General features: G+C 61.8%; 1 protein-coding gene across 1 annotated transcript; it reads left to right on the top strand.

Moving 5' to 3' along the window:
- The first annotated feature begins 40 nt into the window (after positions 1 to 40).
- Positions 41 to 14,847, top strand: SHCBP1 (SHC binding and spindle associated 1). Its single transcript, XM_054570295.1, has 13 exons — positions 41 to 149; positions 2,903 to 3,070; positions 3,216 to 3,331; positions 4,617 to 4,825; positions 5,178 to 5,270; positions 6,768 to 7,001; positions 7,085 to 7,253; positions 7,485 to 7,605; positions 9,230 to 9,361; positions 9,991 to 10,109; positions 12,731 to 12,817; positions 13,121 to 13,262; positions 14,522 to 14,847. The coding sequence occupies exons 1-13, from the start codon at positions 41 to 43 to the stop codon at positions 14,845 to 14,847; spliced, it is 2,025 nt and encodes a 674-aa protein (XP_054426270.1).
- The last annotated feature ends 289 nt before the right edge of the window (positions 14,848 to 15,136 follow it).

The following is a 15,136-nucleotide window of genomic DNA, read 5'->3' as shown; positions in this document are numbered from 1 at the left end:
ATCACGTTCCCGGGCTGGGCGGTGCCCGCAGAAATTTGAAATGGCTGAGGCACTGCTGGCGGGTTTCGGCCTGGGGTCCGAGGGGATGGGGCCGCAGCCGGAGCGCACGGGCTGGGCGGCCGAGCAGGAGCCGGCAGCCCTGGAGCAAGGTGAGTGCTCCCGTGCCGGCCCGAGGAGCCGTCCCCAGCGTCCGGCCGTGTCCGCGGCCCTCCTAGGGCGCCTTCCGGCCGGCCGGCCGGGTGGCGGCGGCAGCTGCGCCCGGCCTGGTCTCTACGGACTGGGCGGCTTGGGCCGGGGCAGCCACCCGGCCCTGTGTGTCTGCGTGGGCTCCCGGGCGGCGTGTGCGCGTGTCTGCGTGTCCCTCCTCCTGGGCCGGAGCTCCCTGAGCACCGAGGGCAGGGGACGCGCCCGGAGTCAGGGGACAGCCTAAACACAGCACCAGGTTTATGCTCAGCCCTGGCTCCTCCCCGGGAGCCTCTCGTGTTTATTCTTCCCGGCGTTGGAAGCTCGCTCGGGCTGTCGCTTTGGCATTTTCCGCGGCGCTCTGTAGTGGAGAGAGCCGAGGCAGAGGGAGAAGGGCAGGGGACTTCAGGCCCCTGCTGCCCTGCGTGCGCACTGGCGCAGCCCCTTGGCGCCGCTTTCTCATCGGGGGAGCTGCCCGCGGTCCTTCGGAGGGGTGGGGCTGGAGTGACATCGCGCAGGGACAGGGGTCCTTTCCAACGGGCTGTAAAGAGCTGCGCTGGAGAAAGGCTGCCTTCTGTTACTCTGTTAAAGTGTGCCACACAAAATTTACCATCTTAACCACCTGCAAGTGTGCAGCCGAGCGGCCTCAGATACAGTCACATTGTTGTGCAGCCACCACCATCCCCAGAACTCTTTTCAGTCTGTGAACCTGAACTCTCGTGTGGGCGGAAAGGGGCTTAGGGAAAGGCACCGCCCCGGGTGATCCGGGCGTCCGCTCCGGACCGGCAGGCCCCGGTGGCGGCCGCGCCCCAGGCGCACACCTGCTGCCGTGGAAGGTCCTAAGCCAGCCCTGTCTGTTGTTTCTGTGCACCTAGGCTGACACGCCTTGGAAATGCCGGGAGTAGCACCCCTCAGAGCGGGGCGGGGGTATTAATCCTCAGGAGAGCCCGTAATCCTAACTCCCCTCTAGTCCTCCCTTTGCTTTTTCCCACCTCCCTCCCGTAATCTCCCTCCTGGATTGCAAACGAAACTGCCAACTGCCTTTCTGAGGAGCCTTTTCTCAGCCTGTTGACACCTTGCCGTTTCCAGGTGCAGCCTCTGTCTGGCCCAAATCAGTGTTTATAAAATTCCTCCCAGGCTCGGCCATTCTCCCGTGGACACTGTGCCTGTTTGACACTCGCCCCGCCCCGCCCCCAGCATTGTCCCCTTTTCCGCCTGCGTGGGTTTCGACCAAGTCACTCCTGTTGGCGGGGTCTCACCGCGCTTTTCTTTCTGTGACTGGCTAGTTTGGGTTAGCACGGCGTCCTCGAGGCTCTTCCACACTGTAGCGCGTTGCGGAATTGCCTTCCTTTCAAGGCAGAATAATAATGCTCCATTGTACGGATGGGCCACATTTTGTGTATCCATCTGCCCATGGCTGGGCGCCCGGGTTGCCTCCATGTTTGGCTCTTGTGGGCGATGCTCCTAGAACGCGGGTGTGCACGTGTCTCTTGGAGACCCTGCTTTCAATTCCTATGGGTAGGTAACACAGCGGGGAATTGCTGGGCCTCCTGGCAGCTGTTTCTAAGTTTCTAAGGAGCCCGCAGCGCCGCCCACGGCGTTGCCCACCGGCAGCGCACGAGGGACCCGTTTCTCCACATCTTTGCCAGCGCTTGTTTTCTCAAAGGTTTTTCTTGTTGCTTTTTTGCAAGAAGCCGCCTCATGGGTGCGAGGTGAAGGCATGAATTCTTTAGCAGTGGGCACCATTGTGAGTGGCTATTAATGGATGGAAGTAGGCACCTATTTTTGTCTTCCCTTCATGGGTGGGGGCGCCGAGTCACGGAGAGATCGTCACTAGCTTGTCAGTGCTGGTGTCCTCTGTGGCTGCGTGCTGTGGCCATCTCTGGGGGCGGATCACTCTGGTGGCCTCAACGGGGGCAAAGAGGCTGAAGAAAGGAGGAAATAGAACAGTTTTGGGGGGAGAACGGCTGTATTTAATAGTCTCAGAGCCTCCAGAACCGCCTGGCAACGACCAAGCCGGTCTGCACCTGCCCACGGCGATGTTGTTCTGTCGTCCTTTGCGCGTTAACAACGTGCTGTTACACAGACCTACACGGGCCACTGGCCAGGTCAGGCCCCCTGGGACATAGTTGCCCACAGCCCACACCGGCTGTGACTAGCGTTTTCCGCTCTTCTCCTTTGACGCGGTCACTGGAGCTGGTGGGGGGACCTGGCGGCTTTGGTGAAGCAAGCCTGGTGCATGGCTGGAACTGCTCATCCCTGATATGGAGGGGCCGCCGGCGGACGGACGCTGGGAACATAGAGGGCGGCTGCAGCTCGTCTGAGAGTGAGCGTAGGAAGCTCCTGATTTGAAGACACCTTTCTAGAATTGCTCTGGACAGAGTGACTGAGGGGTCCGCCTGTGCCGCGCTGCTGGCCGCAGTGAGGATCACCACTGTTCCGGGAAGCGGGGCGGGGTGCCCTCCTCGAGTTCAGGGACAGCCGTCCTCTGCCTCCCGGGGAACCTCAGAAATACAGCCCCCACGCACCTCATGTTCTTGCCGCGTGGGGGAGAGCTCGGCGTTGGGGGCACGTGTACGTTTAGTGAGCCGGCCTCTCCTGACAGCGCAGACGGGACGGAAGGCGTCTCCCTGGCCCGTGTCTGCGTCTCGTCAGAGTTCCTGAGTGGGGCCCGGGGCCGGGGCGGCCGGCCGGCTGACCTCGCTCGGGGTGGTTTCAGGCTCGTTCCAGGACGGAGAGTCGTACAGCGACTGCAGCGGCGATGGCAGGCCGGGGTCCCGGTTCTCCAGCTTCGTGCTGCAGGGGAAGACAAGCTTCCCGGAGCTGTTCCAGACCGGCCACCTGCTGTTCTACGAGCGGTTCGCAGCCTACCAGGACTACATGCTGGGTGAGCGGCTCTCGGCGCGCGGGCACGCTGCCCGCTGCAGCCCCGCAGGCTGCCCGCTGGCGGCTCAGAGCGAGGGGGCGCGCAGGCCCCGGGCTCCCCTCTGCCGGGCGCGTCTCAGTCCTCGCTGTGTCCGATGTGTCCGCAGCTGACTGCAAGGCCTCGGAGGTGCGCGAGTTCACCGCCGAGTTCCTGGAGAAGGTCCTCGAGCCCTCGGGGTGGCGGGCGGTCTGGCACACGGACGTGTTCGAGGTGCTGGTGGAGGTACGTGCCCTTCTGTCGTTAAGTCGTTTGTCTCCAGCTAGAAGCCCTTTCCTTCAGACTGTTATGGCCAAAGCGCTTATTTTTAATTAAAGTTTATGAGCTGATTGAAAATGACATGTTTTTCTCATCGAATTGCCAGGGTGTGTGAAGTGTTCCCCACATTTAAAGACAGTGAGGAGGGGCAGCCGGGGGCTGGGGTGGCTTTCATTCCCGTGCCCTTTCACACCAGGACCCGGGCTATAAACCCCGCCAGTGGAGGGGGTATTTGAGACCATTTCAGAAACAGGCGCCTTAATTATGAAGGCAGTGGAGTTTCAGTTAATGTTTTTTTACCTTAGCGGCAGCTCATTAGAGAGCTCAAACCAAATAGGCATTTTTAAGACTAGCTCGGCTTTGCCTAACCAATCTGGTGATACGGGTTAATCTCGGGATGCTGCGTTGCGCTGCAGACAGGAAAAACAGTCTCATTTTTCAACTGACTGGGCCTCTCACATGAAATTTGCACTCTAATTATAGCTGTGAAATTTTCTCAGTGTTTGTTAACTGGACCACAAAAAAACCCTGTTCAACTAAACTGCGAAACCGGGAGCGTTGTTACAAGCGGGTGCGCTGCTCTGGGGGCGGGCCGCCGCGGCCCGCGGTGACTGCGGTGGGGGCGGCGTGTCCCTGGGAACCCTCCAATGCCGGGTGCCGCTGCTGTGTTCGGCAGTTCGGGCCTGCGGCTCGAAGTCCTGAGAGTCCCCCGCGCTCCCCAAGTCAGTTCCCTAAAAGCCGTCATGGTCACCGCTCTGAAAGAGCAGTGTGCCCTCGCTTAAAGTGGCCAGTCATCCTGCCAAGGCCCGCCCCGCCTGCCAGAGAGCGGCCTCCCGGCTCCTCCCCAGGGGACCCTCTGCTGCTCCCCGCCCCCACCGTTTCCTTCCCGGGGCCCCAGCAGCCGCCTCGGGGTGGGAGGGCTCTGCCCCAGGCCCTTTGCCCTCCCCGCTCTTCAGGGAGCTGCTGCGGTCCCAGCCTTTCCTTGCAGCTCCCGGTGACTTCCCCTGACCCCTCCCCTGCCCGCTGGTGATCCTCTGTCACAGGCCTGTCACCGCCTTGACGGTGTATTTGTTTCCTCGATTTCACGTACGCGCCCCCTGGGTCAAAGCCAGGCCGGCCGGTTTACCCTCTGTGCGGGGGAGGAGGCCTCCGCTCCCGTTTCATGGCCGGAAACACCGGGCCGCGGGGAGCGCCGTCGGCGCGGGTCTTCCTTCCGATCCCCGTGTGCTCAGTCCCAGCGCTTTACTTGGAGGTCACGGACGTGGACGTCGCAGCCCTGAAGGCCGTGGTGCGGCTGGTGGAGCCGTGCCTCTGCGAGTCCTCCTTGGGCACCTTCACCCCGGAGTGCGTGCGGGAGCTGCTGGACCTGAAGGCGCAGCGGCTGCCGCTGCAGGAGCTCTGGGTGGTGTTCGATGACTCGGGGGCGCTCGACCAGACCGCGCTCGCCATCGAGCACGTCAGGTAGGCGGTGGGCCGGGCTGGGGGCCGGCGCGGACCCAGACGTGGCGGAAGCCTGCTTCTCGCCCAGCCCCCCTCTCTCAGCGAGTGGCCCTCCTGCCCACTCACGGGTGGCCAGGAACTCGTTCTGGGAAGCAGGAGGCCCCGGCCGACCCGCACCGTGGACATACCCGGGAGCCAGTTCAGAGCAGGGCTCCGGTGACACGTGATGACGTGCGGCCACCACGGGCACCGAAGGCAGCGTTCTCCCCTGCAGTCGATAGGATAATTCTGTTTCTCCTTTGCTCCCACCCCTACGCAACCCTCGCACTTTGAGCTAGTGATCGAGTTTGAATGATACAAATTTCCGTTTCAGGTTTTTCTACCAGAACATTTGGAGGAGCTGGGACGAAGAGGAGGAGGACGAGTACGACTATTTCGTCCGATGTGTGGAGCCGCGGCTGAGGCTGTGAGTGTCCCTGGCGGCCTGGCGTGTGCTGGGGAGCCAGCTCCCCGTGGTTCGCGCCGACCAGGCCTGTGGCCTGCGGGGGCGGGGGCTGCCGCAGGGGCCGGGCAGGGCCGGGCGGTCGGTGCGCACAGCCCCGGTGGACAGAGGGGCCTGTGTGCGGCGTCTGCACGCCGGGTCTGAAAACAGGGCTGGGCAGCACCAAGTTCCGGGCTCGGTGGTTTGTAAGCCTGAGGAAATTTGAGCTGACGTGTCAAAAACCCTGCGTGAAGTTCAAAGACAGCTGTTTGAAAAGCAGTGGCGGGGGAGCTGGGGAGAGGCGAGGTAAGCCGGGGGCGTGGGTGCCGGACGCACTGCGGGCCCCCTCTACGACCGCAGTCACACTCTTCATAAGCTGGCCGGCCGCCCGCGGTGGGGCCCCGTGTCTTGTTCGCAGAGCAGCTTGCGGGGGCGCCTCCGAGTGCGTGGGGTTCAGCAAAGCAGACAAATCCTTGCTTTCAAGCTTCGCCTGACTCGTCTACTTCAACAGCAGAAAACAATTATTTTTCATACGTTTTTAAACCCTGCCTGGCTGTTCCCTGTGACCTGGTGTGACTTGGTCGGGCACGAGGCTCTGTCCCTTCACCTTGCCTGGAGTGCGACGGAGCTCGAGGGCCGCCGTCCAGGCCGGCACGGCCCGGCGTGCCTGTGGCGAGGGGCTGGGCGAGGCGCCAGCCCGCCGCTCGGACAGGGCGGGAGCGGGGGCTCGGGCCCGCGGCGCCCGGGGGACAGCCCTGCACCTGAGGAATAAAGGCGTGATTTCAAACTGCGGGTAATGACAGCAAGAGTGTGCTTTATTCTCAGACCCATTCATTCCACGTTCCTCAGCTGGATCGTGTGTTCATTCACAGTTGCTTTCTTGCATCTAGAAATGCTTTCTGTTCTGTCTGTATATTTGAGAAGGTGTATAAATTCGCAGGTTTTAAGCACCAGTAAGGTTGCCCGGTCGAGACAAGGTTATTTGGTTTAACCGCTCCCTAGTTTCGTAGCCATGGCTTTAACTTGGTTTCTCAGAAGCTGGGCGGCTTAGGTTCTTGAGACACCCTGACAATGTTCCCGAGGCAGCGTTCTGCGGGGTGTTGTGCCATGAACTTTCAGTGTGGGGGGGACGGGGCGATTTGAATCACAGTCGCCCGAAAGGCTGCTGTGAGGCTCTGGGGTGCGCCCCCGCCCCCCGTGCCCCCGGACGGCCCCAGCGCCTGCCGACTCAGAGTTTGAGCCCAACACGTGCGAAGGCAATTTCTTGCTGCACGGTGGTGGCCGCGGTGCAGCGTGAACGTTCAGTGTTTCTGCAGTGCAAGTGCCTGGACCTAAGGGAGAAAGCATAGTCTCAAAGGGGGAACAGGCCCCTGAGTGTGCCCCCACCCCCGCCCCGGGGCTGCCTGCGGCGCGCACTCCCCTCCGCGAGGGCGGCAGCGGGTCTGCGGGCAGAGGGCTCAGGCCGCCGTGTTACGCTCCCAGGCACTACGACATCCTGGAGGACCGCGTGCCGTCGGGACTGGTCGCCGATTACCGCAGCCTGCTGGCCCAGTGCCAGGAGATCTACGGAAGCTTCCTGAGCCTGCGGAGCCACCTGTCGGCCTGCGACTCGGACAGCGAGCAGGGGAGCCTCTCCATGGTGGAGGGTCTGAAGCTCTACTCCGAGATGGAGCAGCTGAAGCAGAAGCTGAAGCTCATCGAGAATCCCCTGCTGAGGTGCGCGCCCCGCTGCCCGCCCACCCGCCGGCGCCCTTGCCCGGCAGCCGTCCCGAGCCCTCACGGCTGTTTGCTCCCCCAAGGTACGTGTTTGGGTATCAGAAGAAGTCTAACATCCAAGCCAAGGGCGCCCGTCCCAGCGGCCAGAAGGTCACCCACGTGGTCGCCTCCACCCTGACGGCAGGGCTGCTGCAGGCCCTGCTCAGGGACAGGCTCTGCCGGGAGCCTTGCCAGGAGGAGGCGGAGGTCCAGGTAAAGGAGGGCCCTCGCTCCGGTGGCCGCCCCCTCTGCCCGCCCAGGCCCTCCTGCGTTCCGCGGGGTGCTGCAGAGGCTCCCAGAGCCGGTCTTCCGTGACACGGGCCGGGACGGCCCTCCCTGCGGCGGCTCCGCCACTTGGCGGGCGGCGGGGCGTGCGGCGGCCCCTCTGGAGGGAGGCGCGGCGGCGCCCGCGGGAAGCCTGGTGCAGGGGTCTCTGTCCTCCAGTTCCACAGGGACCCGCTGTCGGCCGTGAGCGCCTGCTACGAGGGCGACACCGTCCTCGTCTGTCCCGGCCGCTACGTGGTGCAGGGCGCCCTCGCCCTCGCGGACTCCATCGCGCTGGAAGGTGAGTGCTGGGGACGCCGAGCCGGCCGCCGAGCCTGTCGCAGCTCCGAGAAGAGGCCCCGCCCAGCCCGCCGGCCTCCGCAGCGGGGGCGTGCAGGCTCGCAGGCGACGCGGGGCGGCTCTGCGCGGTGGCTCTGCGCGGCATCGGCACCGGCATCGGCATCGGGGTCGGCATCGGCATCGGGGTGCGGGGCAGACGAGCGCCGGGAGGACACGGGCCGTTAGGGAGAAGCGCGCTTTCTAGATTGCGGGTTGTTCATGGAAAGGAAATCTCGTTTCTAGAATAAAAACGCATTCCCAGCAAATATTTAGAAAGTAATTTTTTGCCTGTTGCTTACTCTTATTTCATAAACGATGTGGCTATATCAGTGCATGATTTTTTAAAAAAAATTTAGGTTACTTCTGTGAACTTGAACCAAAAATCTTAGTTTTTTAAAAGCTTGCTGAATGCCACAAATTCTACCCTTTGAATCTTGACCAGAGCGTAGTTTGGAGAACATTCGCGTGGGAAGACTCCGTTAAAGCGACTTTTTCTCAGTGACAGTCTGCTTGCCCATTTAGAATGGTTCCTAAACGCGGGTGGCTTGGCAGTCGCTCGTCTCGGTCCCGTATGTTTTCAAAACGTGTCCCGTCTAGATGCGCCTGTTCGACTCTTTAGCAAGAGAGCTTCAGGTTAGCAGCCCAGCTGGTAAGGCGAACGCTCGTCCGTCGTTCTGGAGCGCGAGCGGATGTGCAGCGGCCGCGGCCACCCCGACCCTGCCCTTCATCTTCTCCTTGTCGAGGCTTCTCCAGGGAGGCGGCGCCCGGGCTTGACCCTGTGGCTCGCCAGCCGTCGCCACGCGCCCCCTGTTCTGTGCGCGGGCTTCTTAGTCCCCTTCTCCGAGGTCTGCCCTGGGAGGGTGTGCGTGAACAGCGCACCTGCAGACGAGTCACCGCGACAGAAGACCTCACTTTTTGGCACAGTGAAAACCCCGCTGCTGCTGTCGCTCGTGGGCGGGCCGGGGGATGGGCTCCTCGTGGACTGGCGAGGAAGGGGTACTGTGGTTGCTGGGGCGCAGGGTGCGGGCGGTTGGGAGGGACGGGTGTGCCACGCAGGATGGCAGCGTGCGGCTCGGGCGGGTGGGCGTCTCCCCAGTGCCAGTGAGCCCCCAGGGTGGGGCTGGCGGCCTCTGTGACGAGGAGGGCGGGGCAGGTGCCGAGAGCCTCGCCGCAGGGCCTTCGCGGTGCCCCGGGCCGGGCGTCTCCTTCCTGCTTAGAACTTCCGTTCACCGAGCGGGCGGCCTTGTCGTTTAAACCGCTAAGAATACATAGCTTGTTTATGTCATAGTCTCAGTTTTTTCCTCAATATGGCACTTTAAAAATAGTTTTAATTTTTCTGATAATAAAACGCAGTGGCCGAGATGGTTTTGGGGTGCTCTTCCTGACAGGGGAGCAAACTGAGGCGGTATAAAAGCCACACGCTCCGGTCTAAAACAGCCGGCGGGGGCGAGGATTAGAATTTATTTAAACGCAACTGGCTTGACCGGTCGCCAGTATTGTTACGAGTTACTTGAAGTAGAGAAATGCTGTAGCGGTTTGTGTTCCGATGTCCCCCTCCTGTCCTGAACGGCCCGCTGTCCCCTCAGGGTACGGCCTCCCCGACGACGTCGTCATAGAGCAGAGGGGCAAGGGGGACACGTTCGTGGACTGCACAGGCGCGGACGTGAAAATCTCAAACATCAAGTTTGTCCAGCGCGACGCCGTGGAAGGGATCCTGAGTAAGTGTCTCGGCGGTCCGCGTACTCTGGTCCCGGCCTGGAAGGGAACGGCTTCCCGACGACAGACCTAGTAAGGCAGCAGTTGGAGTACGCGGGGCGCGGACGAGTTACTTACGTGCAGAGCGTGGCGACTTAGGAAGCTTGTTCCCAAGTGAAAAACAGTTCAGCCTATTCTGAAAGTCGGTTAGTGAAACAAGTGCGTTCTGTGCGAGCATTGTTTTCCTTCTAAAACACCCCAGGATCGTGACCTCTGCTGTCGGCATTCGATTTGGCCTCAGGTGCAAACCAGCCGTCTTCCTGGGTCCCCTTCCCCTTCCGGGTGGGGCCCCTTTTCTTCTGCCCCCCGCCTGCTCGGGACTGTTGGACATTTTTTCTTTTTTCTTTTTAAATGAAAAGTGCTCTTGAACTCAGTTTGCATTTCTGAGGTCAAGCTGGTGTTTTTAAGCATGCTGCTTGTAGCTCTTAGACACTAACTAAAGATAGTCATTGTTTCGTGGATTTTGAATTTGTAATTGTAGTAACAGTGTTGAAGTGGGAGCTGTGGGAGGCTCCTAGGCCGGCTAATGCGCCCCGGGCCCCTCGCTCCCTGGGGGGACGCGCCCCGCGTGTGACACGTGTCCCCCTCGCAGTCATTCACCGGGGCAGGACCGTCGTGGAGAACTGCGTGCTGCAGTGCGAGACGACCGGCGTCACCGTGCGCACCTCCGCGGAGCTCCTGCTGAAGGCCTCGGACTTGTACGGGGCCAAGGTGGGTCCTCTCCCTGTCCTTTCGGGGAGTCGTTCGGGCTGAAGCTCTAAATACGCCCAGAAACGGTGGGGCCAAGAGGCGAACGCACCCTCCGCGCTTGGTCCTCAAAGGAGGTCAGACACTTCCTGCTGAGTCAGCGGGACTCGTCCGGGAGGCTCTGGTTTGCCCCTGTCCAAGCAGGTTAGGGGTGGACATGGTGAAGCTGCTGTTTCTCCACGACAACCTCAGGAGGGTTAGACCCTCAGAGCCCAGCTCGGCGCCTGGTTTGGTAGCAGCTGAAGCTCCGTTGCTTTTCTAAACGAGACTTATTTTGAGGCGATTGTAGACTCACACGCAGTAGGAAGAAGTAGCACAGAGGTCTCCTGGACATGTGTCCGTCCCTGTCATTGTCACGTCTTGCGAAACCACAGTGTGACAGCACAGTGTGACAGCACAGCCGGGGCGACCCTGACGCGGCCGCGTGACTCTCCTTCCCGGCAAGGGCCCCCCCCCCCCCCGTTATCCCTCCCCTGCAACACTGCTCTGGGGGTGGGCTCACAGGCTGTCACCTTCCGGGCTGGCGTTCTGCACGCAGCGCGACTTTCTGATGCTCCATCCAGGGGCCACGAGGGCCCAGTCCCGGGGCCCTTCTGCTGCCGAGCCATGTTCCTGTGCGCGGTCGCTCGCCGTGTGGCCGCCCACCTGCGGGAGGCCTCGGGCTGCTTCCGCGTGGGCTTGTGAATAAAGGGTGTGCCCTGGTGGACAGGCCTCTGAGCGCAGCCGGTCCCGTTGCCCGGGGGCGGGGGCGCCGCTGTGGCCTGCGCTCGTTGGGGGGAACTGCCCGAGTGCTTTCCAGAGCTGCCGTTCCCGCCGGCGGAGTCTGAGCCACCCAGCTTCTCCGCAGCCTCCCCAGCACCTGGTAGTTTCACTGCTGTTTTTCATTTCAGTCATTCTGCTCGCTGGTGGTTTTGGTTTGTATTTCCCTAACAGTCGGTGATGAACATCCCTTCACGTGCGTATTCGCATCCTTCTCTCCTCTTCAGTGAAATGTCTGCTCGTGACTTTTTCACATTTTGCAGTTGCATTGTTCTCTTTCGCTGCAGAGTTCTGGGAATTGTTGTATGTAGATACTAGTGCCTTGCCGGGAGTGCGGTTTACAGATGCTTCTTGCTGATCTGTAGCTGGTCACGTCTTCTTCATGTGGGCTTTTATGAAGCAAAGACACGTTTGCATGAAGTCCCGGTTACTCGTCTTTCCTTTTCTGGACTGCGCTCCAGGGGATTTAAGCATTCTTTGCCTAGTCCTAGGCCTCAAAGATTTTCTCCGATTTTTTTTTCCTAAAAATTTTGTGGTTTAACCTTTGCATTTAAGTCCATGATTCATTTCTGAGTTAATTCTGGCCTAAAATGTGAGATTTGGGCGAAGGTCCAGTAATTTGCCGATGGATGTCCAACTGCAGCTGCATGTCCTGAAAAGGCTGTCCCTGGGCAGGCGGGCCCACAGGCGAGCCCTCTGGGTCCGCGGGGCTGGATTCGGCCCCGCCCCCCGCCGCCCCCCCCCCACCACGCCTGCAGCGGCTGGGGGGCTGGGCGTTGGGCATGGGGCCCGCCCACTTTGCTCATCTTTAAAACTTCTTCCTGTTCCTCTAGTTCCTTCGCCTTCCAGTACAAATGTTAGAAAAATCTTGTCCAGACCTACAGAAAACCGTCGTGGGATTTAGACGGGAATTCACGAAACCTGAGTCTCAGTTTGGGGAGAGGGGGCGTCTTTTTTTCTGTGCAGTCGTCTAACCTTGCGAACCCCGTGTGTCTCTGTTTGTGTGGGTCTTTGATTGCTTTCGTCCGTGTTGTGTCGTTTGCAGCGTACCAGCCTCCTGTGTGCTTTGTTACATTTTTACCTGAATATGTCAATTTTGTGGAGTGATCCTGATACTGTATTTTTAAGTTTCACTTTCTGTGGGTTTATTGCTAGTATACAGGATAGGGTTTCGCATGTTTATCTTAGATCTTGTGACCTGGCTGAACCTTCGGATGAGTTCTAGGAGAGTTTCGAGATTCCTTGATTTCCCGTGTAGACGGTCAGGTGACCTGCAAGCAGGGACAGCCGTGCCTGTCCCCTTCCGCCCGGCGGGCCGCTTGCCTTGGGGCACTGGCAGGAGCGGCACCGTGGGAGTCCGGGCGGTGGGGGGGGGGGTGGCATGCGGGGGACGCCCCAGTCGCCCCTGAAAGGCAAGGGGAGCTGCGGGTTCCTCGTAGGCATTTTCTACCACGTTGAGGAAATTCTCTAGTTCCGTTTTCTGAGAATTTTTATACTGCATGTGTGTTCGCTTTTGTCAAATGTTTTTTCTGCATTATTGGATGTGGTCGCGTGGCGTTGATTGATGGATTGATTGAACCAGAGAACGAGCGCTGGCACTTGGTCCAGTGCGGGGGGTGTGTGTGCACGTGTGGTTCCCGAAAGGGACGAAGGACCGGCTGCTTGCGGGGGACGGAGCCAGTGCAGCGCCCTCTAGCGGCACCGAGCACAGTTTTCTATAAAACCGTTCTGCTTGCACCTCGCACGCACGGGGGCCGTGTTGAAGTCTAAGAAGCGGCCCTGCCTCCTGAGAGCCGGTTGTCACCGCCTCGCACTGTGACTTGCAGGGCGCGGGTGTGGAGATCTACCCCGGGAGCACGTGCACGCTGAGCGACAGCGGGATCCACCACTGCAAGGAGGGCATCCTCATCAAGGTGGGTCCCCGCCCCCTGCCGCCCCCGGGGCTCCGGACGCTCCTCTGGGGTGGCCGGGGTGCTGACCCCCCAGGTGGCATCCCAGTGCTTCCTGGTTTGGAAGGCGCGAGCAGTGCGTGGATGTTAGTAACGCGGTGCCGGGCGGTCCCAGGGGTCCTGTGGGAGCGCTGTGTTGTGTATGGCTCGCGGGTGCCGCCGCGCGGCAGCAGGCACTGCTTCCGACCGTGTTTGAGAGTCGCCTGGGAAGAGCGCGCCTTGGAGGCAGGCGGCGCTCGTTTACTGCGCTTGTTCTCCATGCCACAGGACTTCCTAGACGAGCATTACGACCTCCCCAAAGTATCCATGGTGAACAACATCATACACAACAACGAGGGCTACGGGGTCGTCCTGGTGAAGCCGACCATCTTCGCGGACCTGCAGGGTGGCGCCCCAGGCGGGGCCGCAGGTGGGCCGCGCCGCGCCGCCGCGCCAAAGCCGGGGCCGCGGGGGGGGGGGGACGGGGGGCGGGGCGGGGGGACGACGACCCGTGCATCTCTGTGCTGAGCTCTGGCTGGCGATCCGAGCCTCCCTCCCCGTGAGAGGCCGCGCCTGTGCCTGGTGTTGCGGGGGAGCCTGGGAGAGCGGAGCAGGATGGGAGCTGGGGTGAGAGGGACTCCAGCAGCTGGCCCAGGACCTCGCCGGTGGCCTCCAGGGCCTGCGGTCCCCTCCGCACCCCGCCGGGCTCTCTGCGGACCTGCCGAGGGAGGCGCCCGCCAAGGGCCGGGCTGGCCCCTGCCAGCTGTGTGCAGGGTGCGGGGGAGCGAGCCAGGCCAGAGGCTGCGTCTTCTGGGGGGACTGCGGGGTTTGCCGCTGCTTTTCACGGGTCGCGTGAGGCCCCTGTGGACTGTCTTTCTCGGCAGTGAAGCTGAGCTACCCTGGTGGGAAGCTCGTGAATGGCAGGCCGTGACCAGATGGCTGTGGAGTCTCGGCCACAGAGAAGGGCCGCACGTGCGTCGAGGCAGCCCCGGTTGTGCAGGGTCCGCTGCAGATCGGCCTCTGCGGCCTGCGTCTCCCAGTCCCAGCTCCGCGGTGCCGGCGGGCCGGCCTGGGGCCTCACGGGGTGACACCGCTGCCGGCCGGCAGGGCGCCTACCTGAAGGTTCCAGGGAGGGTCTCCTGAGCTCACGCCAGCTGTTGGCAGGGTCCATCTCTGTGAGGGTCCCCATGCGCCTGTCGGCTGCCGCCGGGGACCGCTCTCCATACCGGGCTGACCTCGGGCATGCCCGCCGCAGGGGCCTCCCTCGCTCCCTCCCTCCCTCAGCCCCGGGGACACCCTGCTTGTCCAGGGCCCGCCTGTGTGCTGAGGCCATGCACAGCACCCGGCTGCTCTCTTGAGAGCCCCTAATTAGTCACCTTTATCACATCTGCAAAAACCCTTTGCCACCTGCCTGTTAGGGAGGTGACGGCAGGGGCTGTGGAGCCCCTGACGCAGCGCTGTGCAGGGGGCTCCCGCAGGCGCGTCTGGGGAGCTGCTGGGGCGGCCCTGGCCGAGGGCCGGGGGGCTCATTGCAGGGGACGGCCGCCGTGGGCGGCTGCTGCCCGCTTCCCGCAAGAGGGCAGCAGCAGGGACCCGGGCAGGGGGAGCTCACAGGCTCTGGTCGCCTGTGAGTGCAGGCTTTGGTTGGGTCGGGCTTGTTTGCATAATGATCTTTGTTTGCTTCTCCAGAAAATAAAGCCCCAAAGACGCAGACCCGCGGGGAGGCTGAGGCGGCTGGACGGGTGGACCTGGAGGAGCTGATCGAGTGCGCGGCTGGGAAAGCGGCGCCCGGCGGTCGGACTGGCCCCTTGGAGCAGGTCGAAGGCAACTGCGAGATCTTCAGCGAGCTGGTGGCCGCCTCCACGCAGAAAGGCCAGCTGAAGAAGAAGAGGCTGAGCGAGCTGGGGATCACACGGGCGGACGACAGCCTGATGGCGCAGGAGATGTTCGCGTGCATCGTGGGGAACCAGTTCAGGTGGAACGGGAAGGGCAGCTTCGGCACCTTTCTCTTCTGACCCCACGTGCACGGCCGGCCGAGTGCAGGATCGGCCCGCGGGCCGCGTGGCCACCTCAGCGCGCTTCCTGGCCGTGCCTGATCTGTTCCATGGCGTTCGCGTGACACGTGATTTCTCCCCACAGGTGCGCAAAGAACATTCTGTCTTTAGATGAGGTCATATAAAATAGAAACTACTTGCAGATTATGTATCTGGAAACTTGCACGGTTCTCTGATGTCGGGCCTGTCAGTAACTCCCACGTGAGCGCAGTTTGATGGTGCAGCGCGCCAGAGAGCAGGGCGCGTCCGG

The sequence above is a fragment of the Pteronotus mesoamericanus genome, unplaced genomic scaffold, assembly GCF_021234165.1.
Source record: "Pteronotus mesoamericanus isolate MK-2021 breed Mesoamerican mustached bat unplaced genomic scaffold, CSHL_Meso_final contig_202, whole genome shotgun sequence".
NCBI classification, from domain to species: domain Eukaryota; kingdom Metazoa; phylum Chordata; class Mammalia; order Chiroptera; family Mormoopidae; genus Pteronotus; species Pteronotus mesoamericanus.
The sequence above is the reverse complement of the archived record's forward strand: the minus strand, read 5'-3'. Positions and strand labels throughout refer to the sequence as shown.

Bases quoted from the DNA above. Each gene is read 5' to 3' on its own strand.
- SHCBP1 (XM_054570295.1), top strand. From the start codon at position 41: ATGGCTGAGGCACTGCTGGCGGGTTTCGGCCTGGGGTCCGAGGGGATG. The intron at 150-2,902 runs GTGAGTGCTCCC...GGGTGGTTTCAG, and splicing joins GCCGGCAGCCCTGGAGCAAG to GCTCGTTCCAGGACGGAGAG. The intron at 12,818-13,120 runs GTGGGTCCCCGC...TCCATGCCACAG, and splicing joins AGGAGGGCATCCTCATCAAG to GACTTCCTAGACGAGCATTA.